At 41.9% G+C, this 15,643-nt stretch overlaps 2 protein-coding genes across 4 annotated transcripts in view; one reads left to right on the top strand and one right to left on the bottom strand.

Moving 5' to 3' along the window:
* abcb8 (ATP-binding cassette, sub-family B (MDR/TAP), member 8) overlaps positions 1-15,643 on the bottom strand; it is a 234,825-nt gene that overhangs the window by 33,900 nt on the left and 185,282 nt on the right. The window lies entirely within an intron of this gene.
* agap3 (ArfGAP with GTPase domain, ankyrin repeat and PH domain 3) overlaps positions 1-15,643 on the top strand; it is a 170,497-nt gene that overhangs the window by 120,192 nt on the left and 34,662 nt on the right. For all 3 annotated transcript variants that reach the window (XM_052088386.1, XM_052088387.1, XM_052088385.1), the window contains 2 exons: positions 1,541-1,715; positions 8,422-8,571. In XM_052088386.1, coding sequence (XP_051944346.1) covers positions 1,541-1,715; positions 8,422-8,571 — 325 coding nt within the window. The remainder of the gene's footprint in view (positions 1-1,540; positions 1,716-8,421; positions 8,572-15,643) is intronic.

The following is a 15,643-nucleotide window of genomic DNA, read 5'->3' as shown; positions in this document are numbered from 1 at the left end:
GCCTGCCGTGTATGTTTTTAGAATGTGGGACAAAACTGGCGTACCTGGAAAAAAAAATAAACATGCAGGCAGGGGGAGAACATGCAAACTCCACACAGGGAGGCCGCAGCTGGAATTGAACCCAGTACCTCTGCACTTTGAGGTCGACGCCCTAACCACGGGACGACCGGGCCGCCCTAGCATCTATTCAGACACCATAAATAAATGAAAGTTATTAACGTCTTTTGTCTAACGAGATGGGTCAGCCTCGGAGCAAATGGAGTCTGGTGCAGAATCGAGCATCTTAATTTACAAGCCAGGCTGCGCCATTACAGTGATGTACATAATTGACTGAACTTGCTATCGCTTGATCATTACAGCCATCACAGGTCACTGGGCCGCTCTATGAATGTGTGGCCTCACGTAGGGGAACGCAGAATAAGGCTTGCCTTCGTTCCGTAACAGCTTGTTCGGAGCTGCGGAGCGAGGAAGTGTGCGAGGGGGAGGAAGCGGGACAAGAGAGGCTGGGAAAAGGAGAGAGAGACGAACGAGGGAACGAGCGGGATCCTTTAATTTCACAGCCAGCCAAGCCATCCACACAATCACCTTCTGTTAATTCTATCTGCTACATCAATTAAATTGTTTGTAGAAACTAATTGAATGTGGCTTAATCACACATCTTAATAGCTTTGCACGCTTCGATCTGGCTGTTAATTCCCGCAATAAAACGAAATGAGAGCGCTCACTGGGTAATTAGCAAGGAGACTCGGGAAAGAAATGAGTGCTTTATGACTTGGTAATAAAAGCCAGGGGGGACGGAAAAGACGGCCGTCGTCGCCGCTTTTTGGTTTTGTTTTTGTTTTTTTTGTCTTTCTGCTGAGCACGATGATTTTCACCAGTGCTTCTCACATTTGGGCTTTGAAGCAAATTGCAAGAGAGCGAGCGGTTGCTCTCATTATGAGGCTTATCAAGAGTTGGCGTGGACCCAGGTGATGATGCACTAGGTGACATCATTTCATGGACTACTAACATAGCTATCGCTAAATTCATCTCATAGTTTAAACAATTTTTCATCCTACATTTCAGTTTAACGCAATTTTGCACCACTCATTACTTAACAGTAATAAATGCCGACAAATTTGTTTGTTTGTTCGATCAGTTGTTTGGCTCCAGCAACACAAATACATCCGCATTAGCCGTGTAATTAGCCATTAGCGACATGCTAGCTGCCCAAAGTGTCATCAGTGACAAGAATGAAACGACGGAAGCTTCTTTTACCGTCATTTATTGGGCCAAAAGTTCCAAAAAGTAGTCCGTGAATGCAAAACAAACCCATTGACGTGACGACTGTACACCCGTTAGTGTCACTAGCATGTTGCCTAAGTGTTCGTTCCTGTTGTACACGTGTCATTTATGTGTCATTTAACCACTTGCGGGGTTGCGGTGACATCTCCTTGTCATGTTTGAACAGTGTCCACTCGGTGTGACTACTGAACAAATGAACTTTTAATTTGTTTTCCCCTCCTTCCTTCCTCCATTAAAACTGTTTTGGCTCCCATAGGACTACATGCAGAATGTGCATGGGAAGGAGATCGACCTGCTGCGGACGACGGTCAAAGTACCCGGGAAACGACCGCCGAGGGCGGTGGCCACCACCGTGGCCCCCACTGCTAGCCCCAAGACCAACGGGATGACCAAAGACCGCAGCGCCCTGCAGCTAGGCATCGGCAACACAGGTAAGGTTTTGTTGCCTTGGTTTCGAGATATCATTTCAGTGACCTTGTCCGGACTGTCCAAAAAAAATGTCGGATTATGCTTTTCTCATGCAAAATTTTGACTATTATTTCAACATAGGTGCAGATGAAATGATTACAAGCCAGCCAAGAGCTGATATTTTCTTGAGCTCAATTGCCAATTTCTAGGGGACACATTTAGCAAAAGAGAGCTTTCTAAAAGTGATCAAAGTCTTGAATTTAGCTTCCTTCACAACGTCTTGCTCCTCAGTATAATGACTGTCATTACTGTACTCATTCTATGTCCCGGGTTTGTGATTCATCATAAAATGCATGGCAGGTTAATTACGTGCTATCCACATGTTCCGCACATGCAAATTAACTGCCTGGTACATAGTTAGCGTAGCACAATGAGACCCTAACGAGTGACCGCAAGAAGCATCTTCATACTCCTTCATTAGCGATGCATTTAAACAAGATGGTAGCAGGAAGGCAAAGAAAAAAAGTTTGCTTTTGTCACAACGCGGCTTCGACCTACAGCCTAGTTGTGTCTCTGCAAGGTTGAGGAGGAGCTCGGTCTGGTCCGAAGCGTCATGGCAGAGGTTCAAGTTTTAAAAATAAAACTCCCAGTGAGCCGCAAGCTGGCATGCTAAAACCGTTTAAGAGTAATTAATAATAGTTAGCCGGTCCCCCCCATGTCGAAGGAGGTGGGTGCTCCCTGGAGCCAAGCGGCCGGGAAGTGGGGTTCCGAGCCAAAAAGCAGGGGACTCTCGGCGCTGTCCTGGCAGGTCCCTGGCGCCGCAGAATGGCTCAATTAGTCAAAATGGAGAGAAGATGAAGGAGTTTGCCGAGCCGAGGCTGTGGAACGGGGCAGGCCGGATTTTGGTGGGGGTAAAACGGCACTAACTGGTTCCGAAAGGTTTCAGAAAGGTAAATTCCCAACATTATCTGCCGCCGTGCGCGTCTGGGAACAAAGCGAGGGAGATTGGCCTTCATCTCCATTTAGCGAGAGAAAGGTTACAAATCACATCAGGTCTCTCTCCTCGTGGAGGACCCTCTTCTGATTATGCGATCATGGTTTTGATTTCATTAGACATGCAATTGATGAGGGGAACAAAGGGGTAATTTCTCATTCAGGGCGACCAAATCACAAGCCTTGTCTTTGCCTTTGGTAATTCATGCATCCCTCGCTTCTGAAGACCTTTATAATCACCGTCAGGAGAGGCATAGCGCCGGCGAGGCAAAGGAGGGGAGGGGCGGGGCGATACGAGAAAATGAAGAGCTAAGAGTGAAGACCACTTTGCCAGGCGTGCGCCCATCTTTAATTGATTTGCCGGCTGCTGAACGGAACCCTTTTCGACATGATCCCCCAAGTTTGTGCGTAGCTGCTGACAGATCAGCGTCCTCCAACTACAAATAGACCTAGTCACTTTTAGTCAAGACTCCAGCGGAGAGGGGTGCATGAACTCGCTGTCTGCTCTTGTGAAATGAAACGTGTTGCCCGATTCGAATGTTGTACAAAGGTTAAGCACTATTCCACACTGAAACTTCATTTTTAGATACTGTAGGATCCTCGTGGTGAGTATGCATCCAATGTCAGATGCGCGCTGTCCAACTACAGGGGCTCCCGTTGTGTACTTACGGCAACAATGTAAATCCAATTAGTCATCATCAGGGTCCGAACAGCGACGGCTCAAAATTATGATCAATAGTCTTTGCAGAAACAAGACCAAAATACTCTGATAATTGGAATGCACTGCACTTTATTTTTGTTGGACAGAGATGATATTCATAATACTTGACATGACCACTGGTGATTTGGTATTATACTGGTGAACAAATTATTACTTTTTTTTCTTTTCTTTTTTTCATTCACAGACCTTCACAGATTTTATTAGTATTTTATATATATATTTACTCTGCAACTCACTTCCTCCCAACATTTGTAATATTGACTCTCTTTCCATATTCAAAACCCAGCTCAAAACCCACCTATTCAGACTTGCCTACCCGCCTTAAATCTTTCTTTCTTTATTTATTATTGTATCTGTGTTACTATTGCTCTTGGTTGTACAGTGTCCTTGAGTGTTATGAAAGGCGCTTACAAATGTGATATATTATTACTATTATTATGATTTATTTTTAACGCTGACTGAATCTGCCCTTGTTTTTTTTCTGGAGCATATCAGGTTTTCACAATAATAACAATAATGAAAATAAATTATGTAATGTAGCAATATGACATTGAGCCTTTTGTCTCAGTCCGAGAAGAAACTCATGCATTTACTTAGTAGTAAAAAAATTGCATATTGTGCGAGCTTTCAGAAGGTCACACTTAAATATAAAATAAATGAAAATATCTCAAAAACCTGATTTGCTATTAAAAAAAGGAAAACCATTCAAAAAAATTGTCAATTAAAAACCTATTCTGTCATCTCTGATTAAAATTTGTTGTTGGCCAACCAGTGTTATTATTTGGTAACTATATGAAATAACACATAACTTGTTGAACTTGTCATGTTTGGTAACAGAGACAGAATCCGACTTGCATGAACCTGATGACCAAAATACACAATAAAACAATTTTAATTCTCGTGTAGCACGTATGCTAAAAGAAGAATATGGAGCGGTCGAAATGGGCGGACATCGCGGGACGTCAGCATGTTAGAGGGAAAAATGATGATGATGATGATGATGATGATCATTATCATCATCATCCTAGCGGTGTATTACACGGCGGCAGATAATGTGCCGGCCAGCCCTGCATTAGCATGAGCGCGTCATTATGCCAATACTCGTACATAATGACAACAACTCCACTGAGGGGTCGGGCCTCGTCACGGCTCATCAGCTCGCTGAAGGCCTTGGCCTAAAGTGAGGCGAGACGCTTCCCGCTTAATCCATCGCTTCTACTTATCACCACCACCTCCCTCCCCCAAACTGCCATGGAGAGTATCTATGCTCTTATCTTTATACACTTTGTGTATTACACAACCATTCTCCTGTTGTCTCGTAGCCTGTTCGGTTCATTTCACATATGTGCATTGAAATTCTTAGTAATGGAGTTAATAATGAGATACCAACAATGTTTGGTGAGATCCCCCCCCCCCTCCCCTCGTTCATGGCACGCTTGGATAATTACACCTCCTGTTATGTTATGTTATTGTATAGGTCAAATTGGACCATGTTTGAAATGTGTAGAAAAAAAAATAAAACTTCAGCTGACCCAATTTTTGCTCTTCTTTGTTGCGTATAAGATTTTCAGGATTTTAACCCTTTGATGCACCCTGTAACCTGATAACATGATAAGCTGTCCACTGTCGTAACCGCCATCCCTGAAAGGGTTAACGCCGATCGGCGAGTAAAACAAAACAAAACAAAACAATGACAACCGAACACTGAACCGATTAGAAGTTCTACAATCCTATTTAAACAACGTGTTTATCGACTACAGAACAGTCAGGGGTTTTGGCCCGTCCCGGCTCACAGGAGCCCATGCCTGAATTTGGACAGGAAGTCGGCCATTTTGGGTGAAAGCCGTAGCTTCTTTTTACAATTATATGTGAGGCTCAATGAAGAGCTGTCGGTTACCCACAAATCTGATCTAAACTCAAGATCATATTTTTGGAAATCTAAAATACAGTAAACAGCCTGATGAAACATTGCACATTTTTTGGAGTCAGTACGGAAAGTTTTGAATCACCATCGTCCAGTCCAATGTCAGGGAAGTGTTCAAAGCAGTGTGTGCATATCTGCTGTTGCATTTTGACAAATTAGATCAAAATAATTCGATTTTAGTTGCTCAAAATATGAAACTGATACAGATTCATTAAAAACAGGGGAATACTTGACGGCAGGTGCCTAATTTTTTTTATTAAAAATAATTGTGCTTGTTACATGCCATATTCAGTTTTTGGAGTGAATTGTACGTTTCCTTGCTGTAAACTATAGTCATAAAATATGAAATAAAAATAAATAAATCATGGAATATTCCCGTGTATTGTAAATAAATACGAGTTTTACTTTTTTCAAGTTATTATAATTTGAGATACACCTTGTAATTGTTTTTGCATTGTGTTTCCATCAAACCCTTTCGATGCCTTCACTGACCCTCCGAAAGTTGACCAGCCGTTGTCGAGTTTATTAGCGTCCATATTGGCTGCGCGACACTCCCGAATGGAGTTGTTAGCTCTTTTGAATGCCAGAAGCTGATGATTATTTCTCCACTGTAATTACATTATCGTCCCCTTTATGCAGGAGTGGTCTGTGGGGACTAATGGGTGCAGCCATGTATAATTCATTTATCATTAGCATCCAATTTGACAATTAGATGTGATTGTTGAATTTTAAATAGCAGTAGAATCTCTTTTGTCGTTATCTGTTTTTCATCGGCGAGAGTCAAACTTTCTTTAAAGCAACAATATGTGGTAATTTTACCTTCATAAAAAAACTGCTTTTGAATTAATGGGTTGTGTCGAGTGGAACGCTGTCGCTGTTGTTGCCCTGGTAACTCAAGCAAACCATGGGAGTCTGGAATAATTGTTGGAACGGACAACTTTTGTCTGATTTTGCTTATCACTTTTGTCACACACACACACACACACACACACACACAATTTAGAAAGATTCATGAAGTAAGGCTAGCTAATTCTGTTAGTATTGAGATTACTTTGCCAGGTGAAGTTTAGAAGAACAAAATCAACGTGTTCAAAAATGAACTTTTTAACACCATCATTGTCAAAAGTATCCATTTGAACACTTTCAGGGACAGTAGTTAGTACAGTGGACAGCTTATCATGTTATCAAGTTACAGGGTGCATGAAAGGGTTAAAGTTGTGGTTATTTGGTATGAAAGTTACTTTGCTTGGATTGATAAATACATTGGTTAGTCAGGTCTCCTCTCTCTCTTTTTTTCTCTCTCTCTCTGTCTCTCTCTCTCTCTCTCTCTTGCATATAAACAATGTTCATTGCATTTCCCGTTTTGGACACTTGGAAAACCATGGGACGATTATTCTTTAAAAACCCATCTAATTTCGATTACTTATTGCTTATTGTTTCCATTATGATTGAGCATCCGCAGTGTTCATATGCTGCCTTTATTTCTATTGTAACAAAGTTTCTCATTTTATTGCTTCCTCTCTTCCTCCCCTACCTCCCCCTCACGCTACTCCTCTTCTGCTCTGATTTCCGCGTGCTAATTTTCCTCTTTGTGCCTCAGCATGATTCTCCCGCTGTCACTCTCGTTCCCACTCTTGCTGCGATGGCGCTCCCTCCCCCTCTGGGACACCAAGATTAATATTCTTGGGCCCAACAAGATAATTACCGATACTAATTAGACATGATTATGTGAATTTGATACACTTATTACTCTAGATAATGAGTAGGACATATTATCCTAACAAGCGCCCTTGCCGCTTAGTTTACCGTGTCACACACACACACACACACACACACACACACACACACACACACACACACACACACACACACACACACACGTTCTATAGATGTTCAGCTGTTGTGGCCTCAATGTAAAGCTAATGTGTAATCATAAAATAAAATACCAGGAACCAAAAAAATGTCAATAAAGTTGTATATATATTGTTGCTAATGTTCTAATTGAATTCCCCTCACCTCTCCATTAACATTGAAATGTTGGTAATTATTCTCGCATTCAGTGTACTCTTTTGACAATGTGTGGCCTTTTGGGGGGCCTCAACAATGCCAAAAACGAACAAATATTTGCACAGGCATGTCTTATTTTGTAACTTCATTAGCCCCCTTCCCACCCCTGAAATTTTTGAGAAAATTAGCCTCAGACCCCAGTTTCACAGATGATCACACATTTCGCTGAGCGTTTGCATTATAAGTATGTCAATTACCCCAAATAGAACAGAAAGTTGGCCATTTTCGTTTGAAGCAGACATTTTCAGCAAGTTCCAGAGTTTGTATTTTGACAAACATTTATAACCAGTGTACCACCAGAGACCAGCAGGTGTGCCGTGAGATAAATTCCCAAAATAATTTACCGACTACAAATATGTATTTTTTCCCTAAATATTTATAGTTACTTCCATCCAACCACCCCTCGTCTTCCTTTTTCTTTTTCTTGACATTTTGTTTGGTGGTGTTCCTTGAGCTTGTTCTCCTCATTTCAATAACTGTACATTTACTCAATCAAGTCTGGGGAAATTTCGTCCGGAGTATATCATCATGATTTGATGATCATTTTGAGGATTTGCCTTGAGAAAGGGAGCGTGAGGTTCCTTGCAGCTTTAATTCTTGTTCTTGCTCTTAATAAATGGCAAAGAGGTGTGAGTTTATGATGATTCTGAATGTGCCCGCGAGCTGGAGGAAGCACCCCGCATGGTGCCGCTAAGCCCATGAATTAGTGAAGAGGCATCAGCGGCTTGCCTGATTGGAGGTTTGGAGGAGTGCGCCTGCTGACGCCAACGCAGAGAGATGGATGTGCCAGTCGGAGGGATGAGGCGAGATAATTAGCCTTCAGAGTGTACCTTGTTAATTAAGGCCTAATTAGAGGAGCTTCGTGTGTGTGTGTGTGTGTGTGTGTGTGCGTGTGTGTGTGTGTGTGTGTGTGAGAGTGTGTGTGAGCGTGCTTCAACAGAAATAAACCCAACAACTTTTGACTCTTTTCCCTCGTTCACAAGCGCGCTAACTCGTGAACTTCTTGTCTTTGCCTTGTCTCCAGGCGCCTCGCACTCCAACAGCAGCTCGTCCCTGCAGACGGGCGCATCCTTGTTTGGCAGCAGCAAGGACGGAATGCACCAGCGTTCCTTCTCCGTTTCCAGCACTGACCAGTGGAACGACGCGATCAACACCAGTACGAGCAGCGCCGCCCGTAAGTAACGCTTAAAGATAAATGAAGCTCACATAAGGCCGTATAAACACTTCTGCCGTTCTTGGTTAGAATCTCATACCTTTATGTTCATATGTACATCTATGTTCAATGAAGGCTCAAAATTGCTCAACCTCAGTCGGCTCCAGCTCATCCGAGACCTTTAACGAGGACAAATTAGAAACCGAGGACAAATTCAAACGAGATCACTTAACTCCTGATTACCGTATTTTCCGCATTATAAGGCGCACCTAAAAGCATTCAATTTTCTCAAAAGCCGACAGTGCACCTTATAATCCGATGCGCCTTATAAATGGATTGATATTGTGATCTGAATATTGTGTGACTTGAAAATGAGTAAAACGCTTGCTGAGTTAAAAAACTAATGTTAAAAAAATAGTACAAACAACCTACATCAATCAGAGTTAAGGTGATAAATTCTAAACATTAATTAAATATAATAATAAATCAGAACTAAGTTGATAAATAGAGAAAGGTACTGCAATATCCATTATGAATACAAGAGAACATTTTAAATGTTCTGTAAAGCGCTTTGTTTACAGCTGCAGCGGTTGTGAAAGCTCTATATAAATAAAGCTGTATTGTAGTGTATTCCCTTCAGCGTAGCTCCAACTTGTGGATGCATCATACAACCACAGCCACCATTGTAGCTTCTATTCTATGTGCCTTATAATGCAATGCCGCCGATATATGAAAACTGTTATAGGCCATTCATTTAATGTGTGTTGTATACTTCGAAGCGCCTTATAGTGCGGAAAATACGGTATTTTGAATTTCCTCTTGAGGAATTAGAAGCAGTGTAAAATTTTGTTTTTAATGATTGCAATTACTCTATGATGGAGTGAAGATAACAGTTAAGATATACTTAAAGTTAAATATATTCAAGTTAGGGTAAGAGCAAAGACCACATGGCTAGAATTACATTAAGATAATTGAAGCGGCCACAAGACTGAGAAGGGTTGTACAAACAAAACAATGAGGTGCAACTAAGTTCATTTAAAATAAACGTTGGCTTAATATGACAGAATGAGTTTTATGATTTAAATTTATGAAAACACATTTGGCTAAGACTCATTTATCATGAAGTGTTACATTGGATGAAGATGAGATTCTTGAAGCGAGGTCCACATGTAAAGACAATCGATCTGTTTTTGTCCCGATTTGGCTCCTGCCCGACCAAGGACATCAAACTCCCCACATTTTACATCTGCTAAGATTGTTTTATAAGATTCTCCTTATGGGGAATGTGTGTTAAGAAGTGAGTTTGTCGCGATAATATGGTCCAAAACCAGTCGCGGCCTCACCAGAAACAAAACAAAAAAAAAATAGTGAGGGGATGCAAAGGTTTTTTTCTTCTTCTTCTATATCACCTCAGTGGCCTACCCAATCTTGTTGGGGTTTTTTTGTTTGTTTGCTTGTTTTTTTGTTGTTGTTTGTTTGCTTTTTTTTTTTTGTCTGTACATGGTTTCCCCAGATGGGTGGAAGTGTTTTCAAAAGTTCCAAAAATATTTCCCTGCAGAACTTGCCACCTTATAAAGCCGCCATCTCCCTCGGCAACCATTGGCGCCTACCTGGAAAAGCATAGTCGTCTTCGTGTTTGTAAAATTACATGTGATCATGCAAGAGCTCTCCCTTTCACGATTCCTGACCGGTGCTGGAAGAGAATCTTTATGTGTGTGGGAAGCAGTGTTGATATTACTTTTGTATGTGAGCACCATATCACTTTTTTATCTCTATGTGCAGGGTCTGCCAAAGATAGATAATATCTATAAATCCAAATACAGTAAGATTAGGTTTAGAATGACTTGGCTGTCATTAAAACAATTAAAAAGAGTAAAATTGAATCAGATCTTGTCCAATGGGGATTTATGTTGCAGAAATGAATAGCTACTATTCCATCTTGCATGTTCACGTTCCAACCCACAAATATGAAATAAGGTGACTTGAGAAGAAAAAGTCTGAAATTGTTGTATTCCTTCCCAGGGTTGTATATTCATGACAATTTGGGCAACTTAATGCGCGTTACGCGTGTTGCGAGGCTCATTTAGCTGATGAGCGGATCAGGCCTAGCTGATGAGCGGATCAGGCCTTGCGATCATCTAGGTGACCTTTTGAGCGCCTGCGGAGCCGAGTCACGCTGAAGGTTAACTTCCTGCCAACCTCGCCATACCATCGGTGCCGGCAACTGAAGTCAAATAATGTATTCAGCGTGCGCATCTTTGCCTTCCATCATAGCCCTCCCGCACCCCCATCATCACCCCCCCCCCCCTTGCTGCTCTTTTCTCTTGCGGGGAGGAAAATGAATGTTTTTCGGGGGTACCATTCATCACCAGTTATTTCCCTCTCTTTGTGCTTGGCAGTAAAAAAGCACTTAAATGCACATCAACAGAATAACAGTCATTTCCATGCATGTTTGCACTCTGGTAGTTCTCATTAGATTGGCGGCGGCGACACCCCCCACCCCACCCCACAATAGTACACCCCCGCCCCCACTCCATCCCCATACCTCCCCGCCCTCTCCCATGGGCCGTGGCAGTTTAAAGAGCGCACTTTATGAGCGCTGCAGGAGGTCGACTGCGAGACCCTCGTCGTCGCGACGCACGAGCCCGCTCGCTCATTTGGAGGCGCAGCGCGATCACGTCTGCCTTGGACACCGCAGCCGTCAGCCATCGGCAACTAGCCCCAAGCACAATGATTTCAATTCACGTGCAAAATCTATGATGTCTTGAGTTCGGCGAAAAACTACAACAACAAAACTTACTGTATGGCCGATAAAGTACTTTGTCATCTTTGGCAAATAAATTCATACATGAGCATTATTTCTGTCCTTACATTTCGTACTCGAGGAAGGCCGTTAGCCAGGAGAAGCAAGGTCAATTATGTTTTTTTTAATCTTACACACAGAAAATACAAAAAAAGAACACTTAAGCTAATGAAAATTTAATTGAGACAAAGCGCTTTCGACAAAATGTAACAAATACTGTACGATGAAAACCCGCTCTGAAAAGTAATCAAAACAAACACGTCTGGTCTCATTCATAAGCCACGTTTGTCCTCTTTCTGTACTTCAAAAGGTACTGTACAAAGTGGCATTTAGAGTGCAGTGGACACTAATTGAATTGGGCGTCCATCGCTTTCGGGTCTCCTCAATCGAGTTTCCACGATCTGTATTTTCCGGTTCGTCAACCTGACACCTGAAATTAGCACCCTACACAAATTTGAAATCGGATGGCTAGTTTTGGTTTCTTTGTAACTGATGAATGCTTCATTTTGTGCGCTGATAAAGAATACTTCCTTTAAATATTGAGGAAAACATTTTTTTTTCAATTGTCAAATTCGGTGGCGGATTTTTTCAGGCAATGTGACTGAGTAAATTTTTGTAGACCTTTTTCATTCGGATACACATTTGTGATTTTTTTCGACACATAAAGGGCCCCCCGAAAAACATTATTTTTGAGCCAGATCTAATGGGATGGTGCAGTGATTCCAAATGTTGTGGCCAGTGATCATAGACGCTCTCAGAAAACATGATTGAAATGCGTCGCCAATCTTCCATCATAACGCAACCCCGTTCAACAATCAATGGAGGGTGTTCCGCAGCGAAGGGTGCTCCTGTTGGGGGCCGAAATGAAGCCCCGTCACTCCATTATCCTTGGCGAAGGTTGCAGGTTAACACGAAAAGGAACGACAACAGCGGGATGCAAAAAAAAAAAAAAAAAAAAAAAAAGCATCAGATTGATGATTCGACCCAGAATGAAGACGTTGAAGCCCACGTAACCATTTCCATATTATTTAGAGAATGTGCTCATTTGTAAAGCTATTGTGCCAAGGCAGACGCACACGTCGCAACAGCTCTTGAATATTGAGCGCCGATTTTTTGATTAAATCCAGGCCCAATTTTTTTTTCTGTTTAATGCTGGTGCTTAGAAGGACATCCATTCCTAATGCGTCGCATGCCTGCTTAGACCCCTTGCTCCTACACTTCAATCTTTGGCAGTGAATTAAAAGCAAGATGCTCAAAGCCAGTTTTAAAATCTGAATTTCTCAAGTTTTCCAACTGCGGCCTCACAGTGCAGAGGTGCAGGGTTCGATTCCGGCTCTGGCTTTCCATTGTGGAGTTTGCATGTTCTCCCCGGGCCTGCATAGGGTTTTTTCTGGGTACTCCAGTTTCCTCCCATGTTCCAAAGACATGCATGGCAGGTTATTGGAACACTCTAAATTGTCCCTCGGTGTGAGTTCGAGCGTGGATGGTTGTTTGTCTATGTGTGCCCTACGATTGGCTGGCAGCCGGTTCAGGGTGTCCCCCGCCAAATACCCGAAGACCGCTAGGATAGGCTCTGGCATGCCGCGCAACCCTTGTGGGGATAAGCCGATCAGAAAATGGATGAATGAATGCATGGTAATATTCATTCTGAAGTCAAAAACATGATCAGAAAAGTTTCAGATTAGAAATCTTCGACCTGATGCTAACTTAAGCCGTGTCCTGGCTGGTCCACTTGTATTTTAGACCGCAAAAATAAGAGATCAGCATGTTTCAAACCATGATTTAAAGCTGCTTTTTTAAAGCTCAAATTATTAAGTAATGATCATGATTGATTTTTATGATTTTGCAATCCAGTTCGTCATTTGGATGTATGCTGTCCTTCAGACATCATGGAATATAAACCATTTAAATACATTCATTAGGGTAACTACAAAAAGTAATTGGTTCAAATATTTCTTTGTAACATGGCTGTATTGTTATCTTGTAAATTTTCCCCACTGTATGAATAATACAGGGATGCTTATCTAATCTTGTTTTAAAGATGAATAATGGACTTGAGGCTACATTGCACGAGGATTCCTTATATCAGTAATATAGTAAAACACTGCAGCTTCAGAAAAATAAAGACTGTTGACTTTTTAGACCTGATTCGAGGCAACCCAAAATCAAATTGCCCCCCTCATATTTTTTTGTGAAAATCTAAAATACTGAGTTTCATTTGAAATCTATTCATTCATCAATGAGTGCCTGCTGCCCAGTTTTTGCCTGATTGTACCTCTAGGCTAGAGAGCCGAGAGAAGTATTCATAAATCTCATTCAGTACCAGCCAAATCTGGACCAAGTCTGAAAAGACGTTTAAATACGCCTTTGGGAGTGAATGAGTTAAGTTACGAAATTGATGCACAGTCTTTTTTCATTTTATTTTATTTTTCATTTTTTTCCTGCAGCAGCGTGTTTTTGGTGCCGGGCCTCCCGATGTGAAGGTGATGGCATGATCAGGGGGTTTGATTTCGACGGAGGGCCGTAATGAAGTTTGACATTTAGCTCGGAGAGAGCAGCGGAGCGCGATCGGGCCTTGATTAGCACACTCTAATTGAGGATAATAAGGGGGAGGCGGTGATTGTTTCTAATTTTTGCCATTAATTGCAGCCGTTTGATTGAGGACAGGCAGGGCTGCCGTGTCAAGGGCCCTGGCGGAATCACATCGTTGGGCGCATGCAGCTTTTTGAATAACAATGAAATGACTTTCTCCACTTCGGTATTTGCAATATGATCCTGCAGTTGTTGAGAAGTCAGAAATGGAGATCAAATATAGTGTTCTTGTTCATTATTGGTGGTCCTTAAATCAAGTACAGACAAGAATTTTTAAAATCTTTACTTTTTTTTTTTAATGAAAATAATCCCACATGACACGGAGAAATCGGGTGGCATACTCAAGATACACAGCACATCACATACAGAATTATTTGCATCGACAATCGTTAGTATCTTTCCCCAAACCAGTTTGACGTGCTACCAAGATTGACCTGTACATGGCTGTCTGATATCGCACGGTCTCCAGACCGACAGAAAAATGGAGTAGAAGTAGTAGAACAGGAAATAGTTTTAACAGTTACAATTGTCATCTCTCAACCTGTTTCCAAGGATCTTGGCGAGGGAAATTCTCTCTGAACACACCCCACACCACAGGACCATCATTGTGGTATCCGATACTTGGGACTTTGCTGACTTGAATTACAAAGGGGAAGATTTGCGCCCGAGCTAACGACAGCAAAATAGTTTTTGTCCAAAGGCACACCCTTCACTGCCGTGCTTTTATTTAATAGTTTTTCGTTCAAATACATACTGCAGTTGTGGCTTTACTACGTCTTGAGCAAAGTTTCACAGCGTTCGACATAAACGGAGGCCTGGAGCTACTACGTGACTCTTTCGGCCCGACTGTGCCCAGAATAAATATCGTGAATCAATATGATAAAGTCAACACGTTCTTGCTTTTTTAAGATTTAATATCCAGTATTTTTTAACTCTTTACTAAACTATATATCTGTAGATCAGATTGGCAAATATTTTGCATTTTATGCAAAATTGGTTGCAGTTGTAATGCCATATTTTGCAGACCAATCAATTACATGATTAACCGCATCTGCACAATCTATATCTATATATATATTGCGCGTCGTCCCGCACGCGGTCTGTCCTTCCGTCTGTCCCTTTTCAAAACGTAGCTACTTCACCGCGCCGCCACTGCGCCGCTCAGGCAGTGGCTCACTACGATCGCGCGGGCATCTTAGCGAAAAAATGTTGTCTACCCACAAGCATTGCAATAAAATTGTTAGTTATTTAGTAGAGCTAAACATCTCTTTATTTTCGCGATAAGCAATGAAGATGAACAAAAAGTTGAACAAAGCAACAACACTTTTGTGGGCCGAAGGCCCACCTTACCAGCCTTCCGCAGGAACTAGCTGATGAGCCGCCCGGAGGGCGGCGAACCACCACCTTACCAGCCTTCCGCAGGAACTAGCTGATGAGCCGCCCGGAGGGCGGCGAACCAGCTAGTAAGACATAAGAGCAAACACAATGTTGTTCACTCTAGGGACATTCTGTCCTTCCATAGTTAATAATCCAAGGTCCCTCAGCAAATACAGTCATTTTTTTTTTTCAATTTATCCGAACATTAAAATAATTTCGATACATTTTCTGATCAGATCGCGAATCGTTTTGTTGTTGTTGTTGTTTTTAACTCATTGATCCCTGATCGGCTCCAAACTCTTGATGATGTCATTTTAACAA

The sequence above is a fragment of the Hippocampus zosterae genome, chromosome 15 (genome assembly GCF_025434085.1).
Source record: "Hippocampus zosterae strain Florida chromosome 15, ASM2543408v3, whole genome shotgun sequence".
Classification (NCBI taxonomy): domain Eukaryota; kingdom Metazoa; phylum Chordata; class Actinopteri; order Syngnathiformes; family Syngnathidae; genus Hippocampus; species Hippocampus zosterae.
The sequence above is the reverse complement of the archived record's forward strand: the minus strand, read 5'-3'. Positions and strand labels throughout refer to the sequence as shown.